The sequence below is a fragment of the Hippocampus zosterae genome, chromosome 18, assembly GCF_025434085.1.
Source record: "Hippocampus zosterae strain Florida chromosome 18, ASM2543408v3, whole genome shotgun sequence".
NCBI classification, from domain to species: domain Eukaryota; kingdom Metazoa; phylum Chordata; class Actinopteri; order Syngnathiformes; family Syngnathidae; genus Hippocampus; species Hippocampus zosterae.
Window position 1 is genome coordinate 13,931,404 of NC_067468.1, and position 24,433 is coordinate 13,955,836.

General features: G+C 44.2%; 3 protein-coding genes and 1 long non-coding RNA gene across 11 annotated transcripts in view; 2 read left to right on the plus strand and 2 right to left on the minus strand.

Annotated features, from left to right (window-relative positions):
- Positions 1-850: 850 nt before the first annotated feature.
- On the plus strand, positions 851-9,215 carry klf4 (Kruppel-like factor 4). Of its 3 annotated transcripts, none has more exons than XM_052050459.1 (5): positions 851-990; positions 2,663-2,771; positions 4,677-5,526; positions 5,908-6,078; positions 7,361-9,215. In XM_052050459.1, the coding sequence occupies exons 2-5, from the start codon at positions 2,685-2,687 to the stop codon at positions 7,534-7,536; spliced, it is 1,284 nt and encodes a 427-aa protein (XP_051906419.1). In that variant the 5' UTR covers positions 851-990; positions 2,663-2,684; the 3' UTR covers positions 7,537-9,215. The 3 variants fall into 3 exon arrangements, with proteins under 3 accessions (XP_051906419.1, XP_051906418.1, XP_051906416.1); XM_052050458.1 differs by lacking the exon at positions 851-990 and adding an exon at positions 1,274-2,539; XM_052050456.1 differs by lacking the exon at positions 851-990 and having other exon boundaries at positions 1,274-2,771.
- Positions 9,216-9,354: 139 nt separating this feature from the next.
- rad23b (RAD23 homolog B, nucleotide excision repair protein) lies at positions 9,355-13,847 on the minus strand. Of its 2 annotated transcripts, none has more exons than XM_052050462.1 (10): positions 13,631-13,847; positions 12,965-13,046; positions 12,342-12,421; positions 11,866-12,080; positions 11,744-11,784; positions 10,656-10,783; positions 10,417-10,531; positions 10,206-10,333; positions 9,932-10,108; positions 9,355-9,555 (listed from the first exon to the last, which is right to left on the minus strand). In XM_052050462.1, the coding sequence occupies exons 1-10, from the start codon at positions 13,694-13,696 to the stop codon at positions 9,442-9,444; spliced, it is 1,146 nt and encodes a 381-aa protein (XP_051906422.1). In that variant the 5' UTR covers positions 13,697-13,847; the 3' UTR covers positions 9,355-9,441. The 2 variants fall into 2 exon arrangements, with proteins under 2 accessions (XP_051906422.1, XP_051906423.1); XM_052050463.1 differs by having other exon boundaries at positions 13,503-13,649.
- Positions 13,848-14,014: 167 nt separating this feature from the next.
- On the plus strand, positions 14,015-15,202 carry LOC127590907 (uncharacterized). The gene is made up of 2 exons (XR_007959795.1): positions 14,015-14,091; positions 14,464-15,202. It is a non-coding gene; the product is annotated as an uncharacterized LOC127590907 (long non-coding RNA).
- Positions 14,695-24,433, minus strand: part of znf462 (zinc finger protein 462) — a 28,995-nt gene continuing 19,256 nt past the window's right edge. For 2 of the 5 annotated variants that reach the window (XM_052050357.1, XM_052050358.1), the window contains exons 4-13: positions 23,662-23,796; positions 21,291-21,661; positions 20,087-20,205; positions 19,300-19,500; positions 18,630-18,858; positions 18,410-18,561; positions 18,121-18,341; positions 17,418-17,766; positions 17,202-17,331; positions 14,695-17,097 (exon numbers count right to left, since the gene is read on the minus strand). In XM_052050357.1, coding sequence (XP_051906317.1) covers positions 16,887-17,097; positions 17,202-17,331; positions 17,418-17,766; positions 18,121-18,341; positions 18,410-18,561; positions 18,630-18,858; positions 19,300-19,500; positions 20,087-20,205; positions 21,291-21,661; positions 23,662-23,796 — 2,118 coding nt within the window. In that variant the 3' untranslated portion in view covers positions 14,695-16,886. Of the gene's footprint in view, positions 17,098-17,186; positions 17,332-17,417; positions 17,767-18,120; positions 18,342-18,409; positions 18,562-18,629; positions 18,859-19,299; positions 19,501-20,086; positions 20,206-21,290; positions 21,662-23,661; positions 23,797-24,433 lie in introns of all 5 variants that reach the window. The other 3 variants (XM_052050360.1, XM_052050359.1, XM_052050361.1) reach the window with 3 other exon arrangements.

The window sequence follows — 24,433 nt, forward strand, 5'->3', positions numbered from 1 at the left end:
GAAAACAGTTGTTTCCAATTATCTTAAAGTGGGAAGTTGCGCGGAGCAAAATATCACTTCACCAAATGAATATTGATCTACTGATATGAACCGAACCATCCTAAAAAAAAAAAAACATTCCGCACCAAACACCGAACCTGGCGTTGCAGCAGGGGTAACGCGTGGCGTCACGCATGACGCAGGATTTGAACTCTTGACTCGACGGGCAGATTTCCCTGCGGAAATGTGCACTTTATGTCTCACAGTTCCGTTTGTCTTCACACATCATTTTACTCAGTGGGACACACGACGCCTCCGTCATTGTGTTGAAAGGAGGATGGAAGACACAGCAAGACAGTGGTGTCATTTTCTCAGCCTTTATTCTCCCTCACCCCTGTGCTTCTTATTGCCATACAAAGCAATGGATGCCCCCCCCCCCCACCCCTCAAAAAAAGCATTATCTGGCCACATAAAGAAGCGGGCTATCATGGCCAGAGCGGCCTGTTTTCAGGAGACATCCTATTGGGATGTTTAGACAGATTACCTAATAGATCATGTGTATCCCCGCGGGGTATGTTTTCTCTTCCGCAAAAGGTTCCTTTCCACCGCCGTCTTGCATATGTTGGCCAACAAAAAAAAAAAAAAAAAGTGGGGCGCACTCGGGTCATCTTAAAAAATAAAATAATAATAATAGTACAGTGACACTTCAAGTGTGTCCAGTTAGTATGACGGCGTGTTTGTTGACATGCCCAACGGACAAGATCCTGATGCAAGCAGGATGAGCGGCGGAGACTATTGTTTGCTCTCAAAACTTGGCCAATCGTAATTGTGTCGCAAAGAAAGACGGTGTGTGTGTGAGAGAGAGAGAGAGAGAGAGAGAGAGCATGCAAGTGAGCAAGCGAGAGAAAGAGGCTTGTGTTAGTTCACCAGCTCTGAGCAAACACAAGCACTTCAAAACCAGTTCAAACGCAGCACTGCAAAGCGCTCGCAGCCATTGTGATAGCTCTCCAGGTGAGTTTTCCTCATGACAGATTTTCATAGTCTCGTGGGTTGTTTTTTTTTGTTTGTTTGTTTTTTTGCAGGTGATAGGAATTTGGAATTTCTCTTCTGGTACAATATCGATACCTGAAGGCTGTCCGATGTCCAAGTAATTCCAATGACAAGTTAGCATTGAAGTGTGAAGAAGGGGGTGTGTGTCACAAAAAAAACAAAACAAACAAAAAAATTGCGATACCGTGATGTGTCATCTTGTCACGACACAGTATTGATACGCAAACGTCCAATATTGATGTTATGGCTTTCGGATGACAAAGTACGATTTTGACCTATGTGACCCTGCTTTCAATAACAGTACAGTATCAATTCGACTTGACACACATCTGAACGGTTGGATATGATCGGCAGATATTTTGCATTTTGATGCAAAATTGGTGATCAGTGGTAATGTTATAATTTGCTTATCAATCAACGGTGTCACTGCTTGCATCAGCAAAATAAGTCATTACAGAAAAAAAAATCTCATTCACTCCACGGATGTTCTGTGCTGCCTTTGTTAATAATCCAAGGTCTATACAGCATATAAAGCCAACAGTCAATTACATCCTACATTCTAATATTTGTTTGAAGAAATCATATTCATCATTATCTAGCTTCGCTACTTCTAGTAGTGCTGTAAATGGATCGAGTTTTGTTGTTGTTGTTTTTTTTTTTGCCCAATCAAATTTTAGCCTCTCTTTGCTGCCAGGTCACTCTAATCTGCCCTACCCTTCAAGAATGTATAGTATTGGCCTACGTCACGAAAGCTACATTTGCATAGGGACTATTTCTTTCACCTGTCAGCGATCTAATTCGCGATTCTCGAAGGCGTCAGCTTTTTTCGGCCCTCTGATTGGTTGGTGAGAGAACACTTTTTTTTCAACCAACTTTGACCGGCAGAACACATCATATTTAAAAATCACCATCTGTGGTGTGTTTGTTGTGGGGTTTTTTTTTTTGTTTTTGTCAAAAACAAGTGCAACGGCCAGCCACCGCGTCCTCACGAAACCGAAGCTCGCTATATTCGAACACGACGCCCGATGTAAACTTGTAAATAACGGCAGCAAACAACCGGGTGATCCCGTCTACACAATAAACTACTCTTCCGGCCAATAACTTTTTACAGGTCTTCGGCCACTTTTCACAGGACCAGGCGCATAATGCGCATGGCAACCGTTGCTAACACAAACAACGGGCAGACTCGCGTCACAAAGGGGCGGAGCCTCAGCCGGCGCTTTAAAGAGGAACGGCTCCGCGCGCAACTCTCACTCCACACGCACCAAGACGCGCTGCCACCGCTCCTTTTTGCGCGTGGCCAGCGAGGGAATCCCCCTCCTTCCCCTCCCAACCCCCCCACCGCCCGCAAAACACGGCCGGCGCCTTCGCGTCTTCCCACAACAAAAATAACAACTAACCCACGCGCGAGGGGCTTCTTCTTTCGCAGCATGTCTTGACACACGGCGGAAGGGCTACTTTTTACCCTCCTAACTTCTTCCAAGTTCGATCAGAACATCTTGTGAATGAGGTGATTATTTTTTGGGGGGGAGGACCACCACCACTACCACCACTACCGCCACCAAGGAGTTACAACATCAGGACCGGCACTTTATTATTATTATTTTTTGATGATTTTGTCGTCTATCTTTAGGCAGCCTCCAAATGACGTCGAGATGGCTTTAGGAGGGACCCTGCTGCCATCCATTTCCACCTTCACCAGCCCCGCTGTCAAGACCAAAACCATAGGAAGTGCCAACCTAGTGAGTACAAGTCACCCAACTACCTTAGAAGTCCAAGTTACAACTGTTTACTTGAGAGGACTGGTTTATGTCTGTGAGGCAACTTTTTCCAACTCAAGATCCAAAACAACGAGTATAGTTCACTCCCTGCTACACAAACTTTGCAAAAAAAAATGATATCACACTAATATTAAATATTTTATTGGAACACCAGTGGCAGGTTAGACCAGTCAGTAATTGCCGACACAACTTTTGTTTATTTCTGTCTGGAGAAGCTTTTTAACCCAAATGATGTTTGTTTTTTTTACGCTAATACATTTTTTTCTCCCTTCAAACTTATTGCTATACGCAAAAGTGGAGAAAAAAATAGTACAGTAAAGCACAAACATGTATGGGCATAGCCACAGCTGGCCCAGACAAACAAATATGTAGATTTTTTCCATTTAGTTAATAGATAATACCCATTACGTAGTAGGGCTTTATCAACATTAATATTTGTATGTATAAAGAGCTCACAGCAATGGTATGAATCCACATTTGAGCCGGATGGTTTTATCTCACTTTTCGGGGGGAAAAAAAGGTAATCTAAGAAGATGGTCGGCACATATCAGCGAATATCAACTCATAAACTATGTCATGACTGAAAAATGCTTTTGCCAAGAAATGATGAATTCAAGCCAAACAGGGCTTGGCCTGAACACAAGCAAGTTGGACTGAAAACATCCGACATGCCGCTGATGTGCAGACTTTCGCGTTCGATTTAAGAGGCTGGCCAAAACAAAACTAAAAAAACATTTGCCATTTAAGGAATAACATTGATTTGAATGGAGTGCCTTCATTCATTTCGACACGCATTATTTGCTCCAAGATTAATTTTAGGGATTGTTTTTAGCCGTACTTAAAAGTATGTATGAAGAGATTTTGAGGTGGCGACTCTGTAAAGTTCATAATTAGCCAAAACATTTGGGGGGTCGCATGGAGCGGGGTGGGGGGATGTTCTGGAATCAGCTTGTTTCTAAAACAAAGATCAGTTCGTATCAGAGTGGCAGTTACAGAAAAGTGAGGACCCAAAAGCGTACCACATCCCGTTGTCATGCCCCCCCAATTGGATGGAGAGCATTTTTTTGGGGGTGGTTGGCAATGTAGTGGGGGTGCCGGTCCCTCTCTCTGGAATGACCTCCCACTGAACATTCGGCAAGCCTCCTCGCTCCCCCATCTTCAAAAACCCTCCTCAAAACTCACTTGTATTCTTTGGCATTCGACTCGGCATGACTTAGTTTTGTTCTTGGTTTAACTGTTTGCTGCTTTCTACCGCCTTTATTACCGATTTGTCTTACTGTTTATTGTGCGTGTTAAATTGCAGCGATGGCTGTTTGAAAGTGCTCTATAAATTCTATAAATACTTTTTCGGCGTGCGATGACCTGCTCCAGGGATTTTTGACCAACTACGTACCTCCGGAGATGAACTGTTTAATGTGGAAAAAGCCGATTGCTGTACCTTAAGGGTACAAGGGCTTGTTCCCAAGTCACGAGTGCCTTGGCAAACGTCGCTTTTGAAAGCCGGATGAGCTGCCCCGGCCAAATTTGATCCATTTATAGACTTGGAACATTGAAACGGCTGCCAGTGTGACATCTTACAAAAGGGAGCTTGGCATACTTTAGGGGGCAACGCGTCTTGTCCGATGATGAAATACCTTTTGAGATAGCAATCCAAACCAAATCGGATATGTTTTTAGACGTGGAACTTTCGGGAAAAAGGCGATTGCTAGTCCCGAACATCTTTTTTTTCCGTACAATTTACAGCAAAAGGGCACTTGTCTGATTCAGGGAAAAGTGATGACCAAAGACTCGCTTTTGAATCTTGACAATCACTACCCAGGTGATGTCACTGCCGATGTCATGAATGCCTCTGAAACTTTCCTTTAGAGATGGAAGGAGGAGGCGTCCCATCTTAAGAGACTCGGCGTGCCAACGACCGGAAGTTCGGACGCAGCCCATCCAACTGCTGCCTGCGCCACAAGCCCCAGCATGTCCAAGAAAGACACTGAGCCAGACCTGGACTTGGACTATGACTTCATTCTGTCCAACTCCCTGCTCCAGCAGCAGCAACAACAGCAGCAGCAGCAGCAGGACGATCTTATGGGGTGCGGTTCCGTCCAGGCTCTAGCGCCCGGCTCGCCCGGGTCCTTCTCGTCCTCGTACCCCTTGCTGCCCTCCCCTCAGGGCTCGGCCGAGTTGCTCTACACCATTCCGGACATGAGTGACGTCTCGCCGTCCGGGGGCTTTGTGGCGGAGCTCATGCGACCCGAACTGGACCCGGCGTACCTCCACCACCCAACCAGCCTGCACGGCAAATTTGTGGTCAAGACCACAGTGGACCTGGGGGAGTACAACCCCAAGGCTTGCGTTAACGTCGCTTCAGACCGGCCCGCCTCGCGGGCCTCGCCGCCCTTTACGTGCCACCGCATAAAGCAGGAGGCTCCCAGTAACTGTTCCATCTCGCAGCCGATGGACCCGCACCGGCAGCGGCCCGCCCACCTCGAGCTGCACGGCTTCCCCGGAAACGGGGTTCGCTGCGCCATGACGGGCGGCGGCGGCGGCGGCGGCCGCCTGTCCTCGTCGTCGTCGCTCTCCCCGGATCACCCCCTGAGTCGCGAGCGCCAGGTGTTGGGCCACCCTCACGCTCAGATTCCTCTACCTCCCCACGGATACCACCACAGCTCACCGCAAGGATACACCGCCTACCCTCAGTCCACCGCCATGCCACAGTACCAAGGTTAGCGCGGCTCACGCCATGTTCAACATCCGTGCATCGGTCGCAAGAAAACAAACGCAGACACTAACAAAGACCAGATTGTCAAAGATTTTTTTTTTTTTAAATAGGGACTACACAACATGGTTGGGTTGTAATTATAGCCTAAAACAAGCACTTGAAAGGGATTAAAACCGACATCCCACGGCCTTGGACACAAAACCGTCTCTTAATCGTAGCGCTGCAGAAACCGGACCAGATGTGAAGCAAACGAAATGTATTGTTTTTTTTCTTGTACGACTTGGGAGTCGTTTTCCCACTGCGTGTCTGTGTCGCTCCGACACCACCTTGCATCAAAAAATCTTCCGCGAACCCGTGCGTGACGCCTCCCTGTTTTATACACAGACCCCCTCATGGTCTCCGGCGGTGACTGCTTACCGGAGGAGCCCAAGCCCAAGCGGGGGCGTCGCTCGTGGCCCCGCAAGCGCATCGCCACGCACACGTGCGACTACGTCGGCTGCGGGAAGACGTACACCAAGAGCTCGCACCTCAAAGCGCATCACCGCACGCACACAGGTAAGCGGTCAAGTTTACTTTTATTTTTCTGAGGGGGTTGGGGGGGAACTTGCATTTCATTGGACTGCATCAACACACACAATTATACAAACATGCAACTAACTACTAGTTATGGTTTTGGTTTGAAAATATTCCGCACACTGCTCAGCAAGAATGAGACATTATTGGTGACAGTTGCAAGTGTTTTATCCCAAACAGAAACTCTTTGAGCCCTCAGAGTTCATTTTTAAGTTTGCCCATAAACTGCTCATATTTATTTGGTGTGTACCAACAAAGATTTACCGGTACTTATAATGGGCTCCAAACAAAGACTATTTTGTTTTGAAATAGTAGAGAGGAACTGAAATGAAAGCACGGACCTTTTAGGGTTGTTAAACAAAAGCACACACTTTAACCACATCAAACTCTGAAAATATGAAAAAAGGAAACACAATTTAAAGGACTTGCACTAAATCATTGCGAGAGAACATCATGTGAAGTGAATTCATTCGTGCCGTTGGCATAATCTTATGAAGTAACATTTTAACATTATTGGCCGCCATACAACTGTAAAAAGAAAGTAACCCCTGTGTTTAAAAAAAAAATGCAATTACAGCACTCACCCTTTCAAGACACCTGTCGGAATAGTGTTGGAGCAAGATATTTGCAAGGCGATACTGCCACCAAGTGGCAGTTTGTAGCTATTGCTGCATCTGTAACATCGTAAATTCTCGTTTGTATTTGTAATCTCTTTGTGTCCATAAAGTTCAAATTTCAGACGTATTTTTTTCCTTCTAAGTTTGAGGAGTCCAAAACATAATTCGTTTTGAAAGTAATATCTTTGAGGCTTTGCTGAGATGTATTCTGTAACTAATGCAGGAATGTCTAAACCTTTTCCACTGAAGACTCTGTCCAGATGGGAAAAAAAAAGGAAGACGGAAGTGAAACGTGCTTAGACCACATCCGATGCAGCAGTTCAACAGATGCTAAACATATTTTAAGGAAAAAACTGTCTACATTTGAGTTTTGCATCATCTGTGACAAAGCACATTAGCGATGACAACAGTAGCCGGACACCTGGTGCTACTTAACTATTTTTTTGGAGTGATTTAAAAAGAATTAAAAGCATTGTAAAGCTTCATTTAACCTTTGTTTTGGATCAGTCTCATAACATTCAACATTTTCACTTGTTTTTATAACCTAATGCGTATTTGCTTTCATTATTTCGAATGCACTGAACATGGGTCTGAATAACCCTGATATGAACTCCACTGACCTCCATTTTCTGTGTCCCACCAACTAGGAGAGAAGCCTTACCATTGTGACTGGGAGGGCTGCGGCTGGAAATTCGCACGCTCCGACGAGCTGACGCGCCACTACAGGAAGCACACGGGCCACCGGCCGTTCCAGTGTCAGAAGTGTGACCGGGCTTTCTCCAGATCGGACCACCTGGCCCTACACATGAAGAGACACTTGTGAGGATGGGACTCCCAAAAAACAAACAAACATACATTCAAATGACATGCTGTGGCGTTCGCAGCTAAAGACAATCAAGACGAGACCTGCGAGCGTGGGTCAGAACGGGACCGAAAACTGGAAGTCAATTTTATTTATGTGACCAAATTCAAAGAGGACCAGCAACTGGAATCTCACATGAAAAATCTCCAGAGGCCTTCATGAAATCGCCAATGACACTGTATTAATAATGCACAGCTCTATATTTATACATATTCACATTTCACCTGTCACTTCAGGTACAATGTTAATTAATTTATACCGAATGGTGCTTTGTGACTTTTGCCCAAAAAGGTACCAAAGACTCGGTGACTAAGTGCCAAATATCTAGTGTTTCCCCTCTCTTCCACACTCAATAATCAGGTTTTGGAGCGGCGACGGCAATCTGAGAATGCACTGCAAGTTGCATAGTGCAATAATTTATAAGGAAACCTTGCTATTTTTTATAATGGAACGAGTGACTGAACAAACAAAAAAAGGGTTGAGGTTTTTCTTTTTTTTGTTTTTATATAAGCCCAACTAAAAAAAATGTAATATAATCTTCAACATTGTACATTTGTAGATAAAAAAAATACTTTGTTATTAAATGTTTTGTATTTTATGGTATAATAAAATGTATTTCAAATAAGGATACTGTAGTTGTTTTTTTTTTTCAATATGAGAAGACAATAGTGGCCAGGATGCCTGAACGTCATTAACTGACTGCACTCGACAAGTTGTCTGTAGTTGAAGTACAAATATTTCAATTGTTTGTGATCGTTTCACGTCTCGGCAGTTTGACGATGAGCAGATCATTTGAATCAGGTGTGTTGAAGTAGTTCTCGGGATCGAAAACGGGCAGAATTGGGCTCCCCATGAACCGGTATTCCCTACCCCTGCTTTAGTCGTGACTCATGACAGTTAAAAAATAAAACCTTATTCAAGTTGCTTTAGAAATCAGCCATCCATTTTCTAATCAGTTTATCCTCACAAAGGTCGCGATACACCCTCAATTGTTTGCCAGTCACTCGCAGGGCACACTCAAGACGAACAACCATTCACTCACAACCACACCGAAGGACAATTTAGTGTTCCGCTAACCTGCTATGCATGTTTTGTGGAATGTGGAAGGAAACCGGAGTACGGCGAAAACATGCAAACTTCAGACAGGAAGCCGGAATCGATCCCCGTACCTCTCCACCGGTCGCCTGACTGAAATTGGTATTGACAAGTGCAGTGGCTCACCGGCAGGCTGGAGATCAGCGCGCCCCCTGTCGGCACCTTTGTGAAAGCGCAGCACTGTGGGCTCAGAATACTCAATGCATTTGCCACACGAATGGAACATGCAAAAATAAACCGAAATAGTAACGAATAGGTGATAATTGTAATGGAGGACACGCACAAAGTAGATCTTATGGTATTTATTTTAAGATTGAAAGACAATTCTATTTATTATGTGTGTAAAGCACATAACTTCAGCTGGTTCACATGCTGATAAGGTTTGTGGTGGTGGTGGTGGGGACCTGAAGGGCTCCGAACAACAAAGATGACATTATTGACACACAAGTAAACGTTTTTTAAAAAAATATATAGATATATACACGGGAAAAAATAAGACATTGAGGGTACAACATCAAAGATGACACACAAGTTTTCATTTTTTTTTTAAAAGAAAAGACATTGAGTCGAGATTACCATTCCGATTTTTCTTGACACAGAAAAATGGTGTCATGATTTGAAAAGAAAACTAATCAGAACTACAAATTAATCAACATAATGGTGAATGAAATAGTTTTTTGGGGGGGGGGGTAAAGTTTGGTAAATGGCTTTATATTCAATGGCGGCAATCAAACTTAAGAAATAAAACAAAAAAAGCAAAAGTTGGTCGTCTCAATCGTCATCAAAGTTCTGCTGTAAAAGGAAGTTGGCGGCCAAATTCTCATTCTTCTCGCATGCGAAGTAAGCTTGTATGACCAGTCCCTCGGGAAAGCCTAACGCTTTTAACTGCAACACACACACACACACACGCCACGCACACACAAAGGATATGCACTAATTAGATACAAACACGCCTCGTGGAACCTTCAAAGTGCAACTATGCTTCCTGTAAAGCTTCAAATTGGTGAGCAGCCATTCAACACCATAATCGTTGGCTTCCTGGTCAATAATTCCAGCCATGACTCTTTGAGATGTTGCCATTGATATCCCGTGATAATTGATGAAAAAAAAAATTGAGATCCCGGAAATCACTGTTGAAATGCCCACAATAGTTGACATATGCAAAAAAAAACCCCCAAAAACAAAACAACCCCACCCCCAATCATCATAGGTTTCACTGAACGCTATTGCCAAACAAATGGCGTTTGCCCCGTACGCTCACCCTTTCGATGGCTTCCTTCTCCTGCGGGGTGACCTGAATGTAGCTCAAGTGACTGCCGCTCTGCGAGTCACCCGGCGCACCTCCGGAGCTCCCGGAGTCGTGGGCCATGGGCCCGGGCGACTCGGGCAGAGGCTCGTTCAGCATCTGAATGAAGTGCTCCTGGTGGTTGCTGATCTCCTGCGGCGGGGGGAAGGGAATGAAATTGTTATTTGTGATTCCACCACGGCGGTTTTAAAGATTGCATGTGGCGTTATGAATCAGGGTCTCCGCTGACCTGCAGCAGCTCTGGGTTTTCCCTCCCGATCTCTTGCAGCAGAGCAGGAAGCAGGGAAGCGTTCTGCTGGATCAGGTGCCGCATCATGTGGAACTGAGGCTGGTTCCTTAAGAAACTCAACGGATTATCTGACAGAGCAACAATCACGTCAATCCCTTGATGTTAGGATTTAACATGAAGTCATTGCTTCTGCCGCTCGCGCTACTTGTACCCTGCGAGGCGGCCATGTTGTCGAGGTCATTTATATCCCCCGTGGGTCCGGCCGGAGCTCCGCTCAACGTGGTGTCTGACCCTCTGACCTGGACCGGGTCCCTGCCTGGAATACCCTAGGGAAGGAGCCATGAAAGGTTTGAAATGTCAACTGTACAAGGTGCAGCAACATAACTAACCAAACCGCTCCCACCACCAAAGGTTGAAAACTTGCCTCGTCGACTAACTGCGAGTTCTTACCGAGAGGAGGTACTCCACAGCTCGGTCGGGGTTGTTGAAGCTGGCTCTTAGCGCCTCCACAACCTGCTCACTCTCGTAGCCCATCAGCATCATCTCTGTCACCATGGCGTCATACGATGCGCCCGTCACTGCGACGTCAACAAAGGAGCGCTTTTGGTGGTTGGCTCAAACGTTGAGGAGAACACATCTTGAATGTTGTTATATATTTTGGGAAGTGGAGAATGCTTGACGTCACGTAGACAGGAAAGAGCTGAAGCTGGTACTGGCCAACTTTTTGTGGTATTTGACATGTAAGAAGTGAAGATGGAAATGGGCGGCCCGGTAGCCCAGTGGTTAGCACGTCGGCTTCACAATGCAGAGGTACCGGGTTCGATTCCAGCTCCGGCCTCCCTGTGTGGAGTTTGCATGTTCTCCCCGGGCCTGAGTGGGTTTTCTCCGGGTGCTCCGGTTTCCTCCCACATTCCAAAAAACATGCGTGGCAGGCTGATTGAACACTCTAAATTGTCCCTAGGTGTGAATGTGAGTGCGAATGGTTGTTCGTTTCTGTGTGCCCTGCGATTGGCTGGCAACCGATTCAGGGTGTCCCCCGCCTACTGCCCGAAGACAGCTGGGATAGGCTCCAGCACCCCCTGCGACCCTAGTGAGGATCAAGCGGCTTGGAAAATGAATGAAGGGAAGATGGAGACTGCTTAGCAATGCAATTTTCGTTTCTCTGCCTATTTGAAAGGAAAAGTTGTAGGCAGTTCCGACATTCGCTTCTTGTTCTGGTTTGACTCTCAGACATTATTGCTCATCTATTGATTAGCAAAACTGTTTGTGATGACTGGCAAAGGAGTAGTAGTGAGGGACGCTGTCGCCTGCTCTGTTAGCATCTTGCACTAGCTGCTAGCTACCACGTGCTTGACAGTCGTGTACGAGTATTATGTCTGTGTTAGCGTTACGCTACATTTGTGGTCAATTTAATTTTAAGCTTGAGCCATTTTGATGATCACAGTGTGGACTTTTGTATTTCACCGGGATGTTTATTCAGAGCTCCACCAGCATTACATAAAAGATGATGTTTACTTAAAAAGAAAACATGGCCTTACCAACATTTGAACCTGCCTCGTCCATTAAGGTCCCCCAGATGCTGCAAAAGAAAGCAGACTGGGATGAGTTAGGATCGTAAACGCCACAAAATGTAAGACATGACCGCGATTTTCACACTTACCCCGACGAGGGAGGCACCGCGTTGGCAGTGGCGGCCGCAGCCGCAGCCGACGCAGCGGCAGCAGGAGGAGGAGGAGGTCGCCTCGCTTCTGCTTGCCGGTCTGCCGGAAGTCGCTCAGTTGGATTGTGCGAGGCGGACGGCGGCGTTGGTGGAGGCGCTGTGTCTGCCGTCGACGTGGCTGGTGGCGGCTGAGATGCTGAGGGGGCCTTCTTAGGCTTGATCAAGACACAAAACCACAACATTTATTTCGGTTATATCCATTCAGTTCTGTACTTCTTGTTCTCATTGGGGGCACGGGCGCTGGAGCCTAGAACAGCTGCATAGTCAATGAACCTTACATGGATGTTATTAGAATGTGACAGGAAGCTGGACTATCTGTAGAAAAGAATTTAATAAAAACAACTTTGCTGCCTGATTTATATCTTATTATTGATTGAGTGATTACAAAACTTGAAAAACAAAAGGTACGGCGATACCTTTGTCACCATGACGACCACAAAGTTCTTTTCATCAATTTTATATTCTTTGAGGACAGAGTCATCGCTGAGGATTTTACCTGTGGGAGGCGTAAATATATGTTAAGATCATTTCAACCAAATTTGAAAATATACTCCACTCCGATGTATTATTGGCGACTATTGAAACATTTATTGAACATACAGTACAGTGGTGCCTCGAGATACAAGTTACTCAATTTACTTTCATTTTTTTCTTCTTTTAATTTTACAAACAAAACAAATGTCTGGATTATAATGACCCCTAGTGGCCAAGGCACACAAACCGGAAGCAGAAGCACAATGTCTATGGAAGTAAAACAAAAAAACATTACATTCAATTAGCATATCAATGTCATATTGAAAATTTTATAGAGAGCCAGTTTTCTTATGAGAGGCTGGAATGGATTAATAGCATTTAAACAAGAGATCCAACTGTTTTGAGTTTTGAGTTATGAACATGGTTAGGGAATGAATTAAATTTACATCTCAAGGCACAAACGTATATTGAGAAATGACTAATTAGATTTAAATTTTAACAAATAATACATTCATCTAAAACAGTAAGTGAAACAAAATACTATAGTAAAGAAAGAATTCAGTACCAGCATAGATGAGTTTCTGCCCAGCAACAGGAAAATTGTCCTTGCCCTTCTCATGTTCAATCCTCTCTTTTAATGTTGTTACCTTTAACCAAAACATGATACATTAAATTATCATTTTACCATTTTAAACAATAGTATATACCCAACCCCAACATTAGGATCAGCTCCACACTTTCAAAGGCATCCAGAACAAGGTCTAAAGTGTACTTTGTGGCCATAAACTGAAGTTGAAGTCTCACTGAACGAAGGAGTCGTTTCTCTATAACTCATCAAGGTCTCTTGTTATCTAGCTAGCCTCTGTAAGATATCAGTAAAATGTTCATGAAACAAATTTGTGTACACAATCGCATTAAATAGTGGTCTGAAACATAACGTTATGCACGTTCATTATGGCGAGGCAGTAGTGCTTTATTTCACATTGTAATAGTAGTAGGCTTGGGATAGACACTGATGACTTTTCAGTCAGTACAATCACGATCGTGACGATCAATTCTCATAAAACTTGAGATGTATACATTCTGAAAGTTATTATACATACACTATTAGTTTTTGGAGCCATACAAAGATGTGGTTTACACAAAATGGTCACACAAATAGTCCTGCTTCCACTCTTCCAGCCCTCCGCCCCCTCCTACTCTCTTGATTATTATTTTTCTCGACTCCTACCGTTTCCTCCTCGTCAATGTCGATTTTGAACGTCTGCTGTTGTAAAGTTTTCAACGTGATCTGCATTATGGCGGCGGCGTGATATCCACAGACACGGTGCAAAGGGGATGTAATAAACTTGCAGGACTCTGATGCTTTCGCTGTCACATTACTAACTGTCAGGCGCCATGACGGTTTACCGCGACTCTTCTTCTACGGTTATGCACTCTTCTTCTACATCCAATTCTATTTTACATTTACGTCACATATTCACATTAAAACAAACGCGTCAATAATATCACGTAAGAATACTTAGTATACGTATCTATGTATATTGTTTTTAAATAGAACATTTAACGTGTTCCTTTTATTCAGTTGTCTGGTTGTTATTTTTATATATTTATTTTAGATGAGCTGTTGCGTTCGCGTGCACTGGTACATCCAATGACTCGTCTTGTGTGTGCTCATCTTTGTCCGCTTAGGTAAGAGTATAACCACGACGTCCGTGTCTTTATACATTATTCTTTAAATTCCATTACGTAAACAGTGCGTGTGTTCTCTAGAGGTCCTTGAAGTGTGACGTTACTTCCGTATGTTTAGTTTATTATTTTTACGAGTTACTTGGAACGTAACATATAGTCGTTTCTGAGTGTGTGCGTCTCTCTTTCACACACACAGAAGCATTTTATTTAAATTCGAACGAATACCATCAGCATATTGCTTGTAATCAGGCCAAAACAATCAATGCATTTATCTTCTATTGATTGCCTACTTACACTCAGTACTATGTGAGGGAATCGCTGATCCGTGTCAGTCTTTACATAAGCCTCTATCCATCCGGACTTCTTTTTCAGCGCGGAGGCTTCATCTTCACCCACAGGGTTGGCAAACATTCATGTCATGTCCTCCTTTGCCCCTCATCTGAAGCAGCAAGCGACAGATTAAAAATCTGATCCTCTGCGCTCTGAACATCGTGCTCAGACTTGACATCAGACGTGAGAACATATCTCAACACCCCACCCCTCAAACGACAGCCAGTATGCTATTATTAAATGACATTTGCGCACAACAAATGGGAAGACGTATGAGCGTTATCTGATAACTTTATTATCAAGTTAAAAAAAGACAATGAATTACAATATGTACAGAATATCCGGAGATAACATGGAATCAAATTGTAAACAATCATCCTAGGCAACGATCACAACCCACCATATCAGGGATTTAGGGGGAAAACGGCATAGGACTGATTCTAGTGTAAACCTAAAAAACAAAACAAAACCATGTACAAAGTATATATCCAGTGTGTTCTCAGCAGGGACTCAACTTTGGGTCAAGCAGGAGGTTTATTTTTTATTTTATTTTCTTACAGCCAGAACGAGACTGTGATGACACAGTGAATGAGATTCATAGTCACAAACTATTCAATATCAATACAAAACCACCCCAAAAAAAAAAAAAAAAGCTTGGAGAGCCTCAAATTCCAAGTTTGTCCCGGCATCTGGTTTTAACAATGGGAGGAGGTCCAAGTGGGAGATGACAACTCGGCATCGACCAGATCGCTACACTTATGTCGAGTAAGAGGACAGACAGGTTGCCACATCCACGCTCTGCAAACTACGGATGAATGGGCACAGATACAAATGTCTAGGATAGCGGCAACCGGATTCTCGGGTGACTGACTTAACGGGATAACTCATGAAGCAGCTATGCTGTACGAATGGAAAGGTGTAGGAAATCAAGCCGGGCCATTTTCCGCCTTTGGAGGTAGTATCAGAGCAGAGCCCTAACGGCGATGGGAAGGTGTGCGCCAATAACAGCCATTGTATTGTTCCGCTGTTGCTTTCAAGCAATGAATGAGGGGTACAAAATCATCCAAGCTATTTTCTACCTTCAGAGGTTGTATCAAAGCCTTAACAGATTTACGTGGACGTGTTGTAGAACCCTTTTCACACTGCCAGTATTTCAATATTTTGCTGCTGGTTCCAGGGTGTTCCCTGCCTACTGCCAAGACAGTTGAGATAGGCTCCAGAACACTCATGACCCACGTGAGGAGAAGCAGCTCGGATAATGGATGGATGGTTTGTTGTTGTTTAAAGCAACTGAATTAACTCAAACATAGTTCCTAGGGCAATTCCTTTCCGCATTGTTAACGGAATTTGTACAGCAAGTCTGGGATGCGTCAACTCTGAGGGGGGGGGGGTGCTTTATCGTATCCTTTTCGAAAGACCACAGTTCAAACACATAACGAGTAGTTTTATACACGGATGCCATTTGGACTTTCCCTTTTGTCCGTTGACGACAAAGACATCAACAGCAGCGCAACACAGCAGGCTCGACAGCTAGTTGGATGACACATGAAAATACTTCTCAAAGGCGCTTATTTATTTTTTTTTCTTCGTAACAGCACTAATTTGGGCATTTGACGAACGTCTGATTTCGATTTTTTTTTTTCCTCATCATAAGGCTTAGGGCATTCAAGCAGCAACTTTCAACACAAATACAATCTATTCCTTCTTGTTTTCTATGATTGAAAAGAAGCACAAACGTGGACAACAATGACACGGGAAAAATAAAGGGGCGATCGATGAAATGAAATAATTTAAAAAAAACCTTGGCTTTTGTTAAGGTTGCACTTGTGTCTGTATTTGGGTCTGCAATTATGATGCTTCCCACATTTGTGGTGATGGACTACGACACTTTGGACTTAGTACCGTTTAAAACTGCATCGTCCAGACAATTAGGGACTGAAGGCTTATACGTAGTATAATCATTACATCATAGAGGATCTAAAGATAGCAATTTGCTACAAAACATGGGGAAGTCAATCGTTTGTACCAATGAGGATTAGTAGTAAACTGGATAAGGTGTGAGCCAGACTACACGTTGTAACACAAGGCTTGAATGGGAAAAAAGATAAGGTAGCTCTCTACATTGTTTGTTTTTGTTTTTTTTTTCCATGTGTAAGTGTCAAAGGTGCTTCAAATACTCTCAATTTGGATAATCATTTTGGGACAACATTCTCTATAAATAATTTGTATATAGATAGGTGGCATCTTCCACTGTACTTTTTGACCAGAATGTCAGCAATAAAGTTCACTATTGGTTACCAATATATTAAAATCTGTCCTAGGGGACCGCCAGCTTTTTTTTTTTTTTTTTTTTTTTTAAAGCAGCACAACCTAATACTTGAATATATATTTATAACACCTACAATCTAATGATGCGCTCTTTTAGACGTCCTGTTTTAACCTATCCTCTAAAAGTCCCAATCGGGTCAACCCGACTGTTGATCCTTTTTAGCGTCAAGCAGCTCCGCATCGTCCGCGTGCTGACCCGGCGAAAGAGTCAAAGTGTTCTGCTCCTCGTCCCGGTTGGTGGAAAGTTCCGGTCCAGTGTCGACGGAAGTGGAAGAGAGGGAGGATGAGGCCGAGGCCTCCAAGTTCAAGTTTGTGCTGGTGTCCGGTTGACTATTATTGTTCACCGTCCTAGAAGACATCATGTACACTTGACAATAGAATTGTTATGGTGGTAGAAGACCACATTGAAACCCAGGCGATGGCTTCAATGTGTCTACGAGATTGTTACTTACATGCCGTGACGAAGGACATGGCGTTCCCAGTCCACATTGTTAGTGAAGCAGCGTCCACAGAATTCACAGGGAAGACGCTTCTCTCCAGAGCTGCTGCTGCTACTGCTGCTGGTCGGAGAAGCAAGGACTTCTAGGAAACAAAGAGTTTCATGGATGCCCCCAGTTTGCCGTTGATTTATGACTTTGATCGTAAAAAAATATGCTTTGATAGGAAACCTTGTCGTGCGGCCCCCTCTCCTTCCACCTCTTTGAACTCCTCCTCGTTCTCCTCTTCCTCTTTGATGCTGCCCTCCCGCTCGTCCGCCTTCACGCCTCCCTCCTCCTCTCCCGGGTTCTCCTCCGCCTCCATGCGTTCAACCTCATCTGCCGCCGCAGTGACGCTTTCATCTACGGCCATCTCCATCCCGTCGCCCTGCGCTTGTTCTTCCTCCTCCCGTTGCTCCTCCCCGATCTCCGGCTCCTCCCGCTGCTCCTGCTCCTCGTCACTGCTGCTGTTTTCCTGCTCCTCCATCATCTCCAGCTGGTCCAAGTTTACGCGGCCCATCAGCTCAAAGTTCCGGATGACCTGATCACAACCACAATGTCTCCTTTGAGTTTTACTTACCACTGGAAAATTCATTTCTGGGTGCGTTCTTTTCTCAGACGTTTGCTGCTTCAGAAAATTAGAAAACTGTTTTTTTTTAAAAATAAGAGTAGTAATAATAATATCTAGGGATGTCACGATCATGCTTTTTTGGTACTTTTTGGTTTTAAGTACCTGCCACTGTATATACTGTACCAGGTGACAAGATCTTAGTAGCGAGAGCAAAGTCTGAACATTAGGAGAACAACGCACGAAAGTCGTACAAGTCATTTGCATCCAACGTGCGCGTGGGAAGAACGCAAAGCTAAGGCGTAGATGATTTCTCACGCTTCGGACCTTGTGCTCGAGGCGAAGGTGCTCCTCCAGTTGGCTTCGGCGGCGGCTGTCGTAGTAGCACAGCTGGCAACGGTAGGGCTTGAGGTCATGCTTGTGCAGGTGCAGCTGCAGGGCGTGGTCGCTGGAGCACGTGAACGTGCACTTGTGGCAGCGGAACACCACGCCTTGGAGGTGACGCGACAGCTTGGAGCGATTCACCTCCAGCGGACCCACGCGCTCCTCTGGGGAAAAGAAATGAACAGAACATTTGGCACAGCTGCTCAACCTCAATGGTGTCCATTTTGTGTACCTCCGTGCAGGACAACGTGGTCGATCATACTGCTCTTGTATTTGGTGTGGTAGAGACAGAGAGGGCAGCGAAGCTCTTTCCGGACGTCCTCCGGCACGTTGTTGTTGCTGTTGTTGTTGTGGCCCGCCTCCACATGCAAGGTGAACGTATTCCTGAGAACAGAACCGGTTCCGTTAACATCATCTCCGGCTTCAATGTATTCTTCTCGGCGGTGTCTCACTTGTAGCAGGTGAAGAAGGTGCAGTCCTTGCACTTAAAGAGCTTCTTGCCGCCATGGCGGTCCCGGTAGTGTCGCCGCAGGCTCTGCATGTAGCCCGAGCTGAACTCACAGAACTCGCAGGTGAGGATGCTGTCGGGACGATGGTCGCTGGGGGACGTGTGACTCCGGGAGGAGATTTGGTAATTGCTGAGCTGCTCGCGGACATCAGCTGGCTCCCAGAATGAGGTGTCTGAAAAAGGAGCACAGTCGCTGATATTAAATTAAACGCGGCACACTGGATGACCGGTTAGCAAGTCCGCCTCACGGTGCAGGGGTCCAGGGTTTGAATCTGCATGTTCATCCCGTGCCTGCTCGAGTTTTTTTTTTTCCCCGATTACTCGGGTTTTCTCCCACATTCTGTCAATAAGCATGGTGGGTTCATTCAACACCCTAAATTGTCCTTGGACAATTGTCCTAAATTGTCCTCGATTGTGAGCGTGAAGGGTTGTTTGTCTATGATTGCCACGCGATTGGCTGCCAACTAGTTCAGGGTGTACCCCGCGGTTCGGAAAATGGATCTATTACTCAAGAATACGGTTGCAATTAGAAATTATTTCTTTTGGGGGAAAAAAAATGGGCTGTTAAAAACGCTCATCTCTCCAATCTCCCGGTTTCAAGAATGTCATCATACCTTCCGGAGTCAAGGGGCTGTGCTCTGCATTTGCGGTCGGTCGGGTGGGGGTCCGGAGGGCGGAGTGAGCGGCCTGCGTGGCGGCCCGCAGTTTGGGTAGGGTGAGGGCCTCGCCGTGGTCTCGCAAGGAATGCTCCTTCAGCTGGCTGATGGTCATGGAGGAGAAGGGGCAGGACAAGCACTTGTACGTGTGTTGCTCGCCTGACGGGGGACGAATGCATTGTGAAATATTACAAGATGCACAGCCATATTCTTGTTTCAAATAGTTGTGGGGAGTAGAACATCAAAATGTGAAGAGCGGAGTGTGTTTTTGCCACTTATTTACGCAGCCTGCCCTGTGGTTGGAATTTATTTCCATTGTTATTTATTGTTTGTGTTGAATGAATCAAACACGACAAATGTGACTGTCAATTCCTTAATGTAAATATTCCTATTTTTGGATGCACAAAAGTTTCTATTTGCAGCACCGCCGCTTCTGAGAATATCTTCCACATTAAAGTAAATTTGGTCCTACATGAGATCCGCCCTTAACTGAATCAAAAATCAACCAAAGTGAATTGTGAATCGTCAATGTAATTGAATCGGGCCCTTGTGAATCAAATCAAATCCATTTTGGAAATATGAATCAAAAGCCAGCCGTATCCACTGCAAATAATATAGTACATTAAAATCATGACATCAAACATAAAACCTTCTCACTTCCAAACTTCTCTCTGTTCCATCAATTCAAGTCTATTATTTATACAATTCTCACAACAATAATGGGTATACGGCTCTATATATTTACCAGTGTGTGCCTTGTGCAGGTGGCTCTTCAAGCGGCTCACGTAGGCAGACTTAAAGGGGCACAGTTTGCACTTGAAGGGTTTGTGGTGGCCGTGGTGAGACTGCATGTGTCTGTCCAGACTAATGACGAGAGAAAGAGGAGGAGACAAGACATTCAAAAAAAAAATGGTGAAACTACAACAAAAGGGATGGATGACAAACTGCCAGGAATCAAGCAGCGCTCTGGTTTTGAAGTACATTTTCCAGAACAGAGAGCTGCAGTGGTAGAGGAGAGAGAGGGGGACTCATCAACCCACAATCCCCTGGTGGGAACGCCTGTGGGGAAGCTGGCTGTGTTTTGAATGCCAGCCTGCCTGGGTGGCATGGGAGTGGAGGCTGTTTCTAGGTCAGGACGCACGGTATACAATGGGGATTCCACCTGACTCTTGGTCCTGATCGCTCCATAAAATCAATTGTGTCTGTTCCCAAACAGAATGGACATCTTTGAACATTCGGAGCATTTTTAAAAAAATGGGAAATAAACAGATTTAAGTTGAAGTATTCCCTGTGCAAAAAATAAACGTGGCAGCATAAACACTCAAAAAGGAGGGATTTGAAAAGAAAAAGTTCACACTAGTTAACAGCAAATTGTAATCATAAATGCCTTTTGACATCCACTTGTTGTCCTTATTTAATAAATATTAAATCAGGTTTTTTTTTAGCTTTTAGCCATGTTAAAATGATAATCCCTCCATTCCCAGATCTCGGAGAGTTCTTGCTACTAATCTAATTTATAAGAATGTGTAAATAAAAATCAAACCAGATGAACTTTTAAAAGATTAATTTAAATACATTTTCAAATAAAATTTGAAAAAAAAATAAAACAAAATGGATGCATTTTTTTAAAATGAAAAAAGTAAATATTTAAATAAATCATTTAAATGAACAGATTGACCTGAGATCAGGTTTTGTATCCGATACATCAATTCATCAAAAAATAAATAATCAATGAATAAATAAACTCATTTATTCATTGATTTTTCCAGGCCTAAAAATGTCATAAATTTAAATAAAACTAATTTGAACCAGGAAGATAACTACAAAAATACACCTTTTTGCATATTATGTATTGTAAAAGTAGTTTGTAGAAAAATAATTGAGCACATAAAAAACACAAAACTTGGGATTTTAAAAATAAAAACAGGTCATCAATCACTTGCACTCACTTGTGTCTGAAGGGTGAGACAAACTGGCAGTACTGGCAGCTGTACTTGTCCTCCCTGATGATCATGGCCATGGCAGAGTGGCTCCTCTCGTGGGAGCGGAGGCCCTGCATGGACATAAAGATCCGGTCGCACTGGGCGCACGGGTGGCCCCCCGTCGCCAGCCGTTGCTTCAGCGTCGAGGACCTCCCTTCGATGGCATCCAGGTCTGGTTCCAGCGTTTCTATAGCAACGGCGGAAGAAGCCGCGGGGAGCGAGGCGAGGCCCTTCACGCCGTCCTCGGGTCTCTGGAGGTTTCCCGTTTCATCTCCCTCCAAATCGCCGTTAACGAGCCTTTGCGAGGGCACGGTGAGGGCCACCTCACTGATTTCCTGCTGAAAAAGATTCAACTCAAGTTTATTATTGGTGTATGAAAAACACATTCTATTTGCTCACTCGCATGATTTAAAAAAAAAAAACTCAGGCCGGTGACCCTCAACATCAGGACTCTGGCTTGGATTTCAACCCAGACGCCTCTCTAAATAGACCAAGACCTCATCTTGGGCAACCATTCATAACTTTTGAACCACTCATCCTATTCAGGGTCAAAGTTCAAGCTCAATGCGATCACAGTTGGTTTTGGACAAGATGTGCTTACACATTTCACGGCTTGTACTTTGACAAACTCCTTCGATTCCTATCTGTGGATGCTAAATCTGAAACCACTTGGTCAATTAATCGTTGTTCTTATGTTGTGCGCCAAACTTATTTTCATTTCGGCAAGATGGCGTGTTTTTCTCTCTCCGTCCATCCCTCCTTATCTTCCGCAGAAGCTTTCTGCGGCTGTCCCAAGTCGGCAGACAATAACCGTGACTTTGTTTTTCATAGCCTCAAGGAGGTTCAGCCATGCTTGTGGAAAACCCTGACCCTGCACTTCACGCAGCCATAAAATACGATGTGGCATCTCCAGAGTGAAGCTCTCCCTAGCGTCTGTAAAAAGCACCACCTGAGAAGGAGAAAGGTTATGTAAAACGCACGAATGAAACTGCAGCCATGGTAAAATGTGCCGTTTGACTCGTATCGAGTCCATTAATGTCCTCCATTTGGTTAAGGCCTTGCATCCTCGGGCTCATTCCCATTCTCTCCAGAATACTAATGCTCCAACGGATACCCGCCGCTATCCTATAAGTAATAGCGCAAGCTCTCTCCGTTCTCCCCCCCCCCCTTCCTCCCTTGTGCTGTCTCAAGGGGGAAGCTGGCAGACGCCTCTGTCGCGAGCGAATAGGGAAGAGCAAGATGCAAGCGTCAAGAGAAAACAGATCACAGGGAGCCGATACGCATGCTGCTGCGGTGGTGAAGTCGGAAAGACTGTCGTCAAGTTTTAAAATGACAGTCAAACCAAATCCAGAAAACCACAAAAAAACTGAGGCAAGAGTAAAATGCTTACATAATTTTTCAGGAAAAATGTTCTTCTAAATTCACGTGGAAATCTTTCAAGACTTTTCGCAAGCTCATCAAACTCTGATGAGTGAGCTTTTTTTTTTTTAAATGGGACACCAGCACAGAAATGTACGACATCTCTATATTGTCCACCGATCTGAATGGGAGTGTGAATGGTTCCTGGCCCATATGTCCCCAGTGACTGGCAAGTGACCAGTCCCAGACACCAATGAGGACAAAATGGTGGCATGGATGGCTGCACATCATCTGTAGCTCATTTTATTTGTAGGGTGCTACTTTGAGAATCTATCCAAGTACTGACCCTTAAAGAAATTTTAAAAGCAGGAGACATTTTTTTTTTCTTTAAAGCACCTCCGTCGTCAACAATATCCCAACAGATTACAGGTCTTGACATGCGGCCTCATCCTGATTTAAAGTTACAGTGTGTAAAATTTAATGCCATGTGGTGCGCCATGCTGTGATGCACTAATAGAAATCAACACGCAAAATGTCATCACGAATGACTTCTAGTAGTCCCTCAAGTGCGTGGCATTTGTTCCACATGTCGTCGTCCTCATGTTTGCTAAGTTTAAATCCTTGTTAGTGTGGACCACTCCCCAGTTAAGCTCAGAACGACAGCCAATCAGGAAGCGCTTTTGCTCAAAACAGGAACGGCCTCTTGTGCGGCGTGCTCGTATTTAGTCATTTGTCTCCTAAGTCATAAGCCCCCAATAAAAACGACAAGGAGAGTTTGCAGCCACAGTTTAGTTACCAGATAAAACTTGTCTTAAAACTTCACACTATTGATTGTTCTTTGCACATGCTACGGCTCACAAGTCATTCTTGCGTATGATAGGTATGCGGTTTGAGGGCGGAGACTTGCGTCAGTCGATGGATATTGTGACAAACATGGAAAGAGTCACGGGGAAAACGTGCTTCAAATAACTACAATTACCTTGACGTGGCCCTCTTTGACCTCTCCGTACTGGACATGCTTCCTCAGGTGATTGCAGATGGCTCGGATGGTCGTGTGCACCTCAACGCAAAAGTTACAACTGAAGCCTATCGGAGCTTTGTTTGCAGAGCTTTCCTGTCAATGACCCATACACCCCCCCAAAAAAAAGCAGGTGTCATATGTTTTATTTGGCAACTTCACAAAAAACAATACAAATTTGTATCTTTTGTTTTGAAACGACTATATGTAGAAAAGTCATCACGGTGGGTATTTGAGGCAAGTGTAACTTCTCTGAACGTGCCAGTTATTGTCAAGTATGCGTCAAGAGACATATAAAGGAATTATTCTGAAATCTTTTATGAATTAATTTCCAAATCCCATTATGTGCTCTACTCCCACTTACAGTGAAGGAGAACATTTATTAATGCCTAAAAGTCATTTCAAGGCGTGTTGGCTGCGTTGTGTATAGAATTAGGAAATGAGACCGTTAATGTGACCGATAGATAGTTTCTTGGTGACATCATACCTATCAAACTAATTATAAAATATTCCGCACGGATATTCCGCATTTTGATAAATATCGGCATCGGCTTTTTAAAAATTGATGACCAATATGATTATCAATGTAAAAACTGTTAACTTATATTGTCAGTTAACTTTATAAGAGATGCAAATGATCCTGGCAATTTCTTCAACCTTTTGTTTGAAATTAATACAAGGATAAGTGGAGGTTATATTGAAATTCTGAAAAAGTATGTACTGCAGGACACAA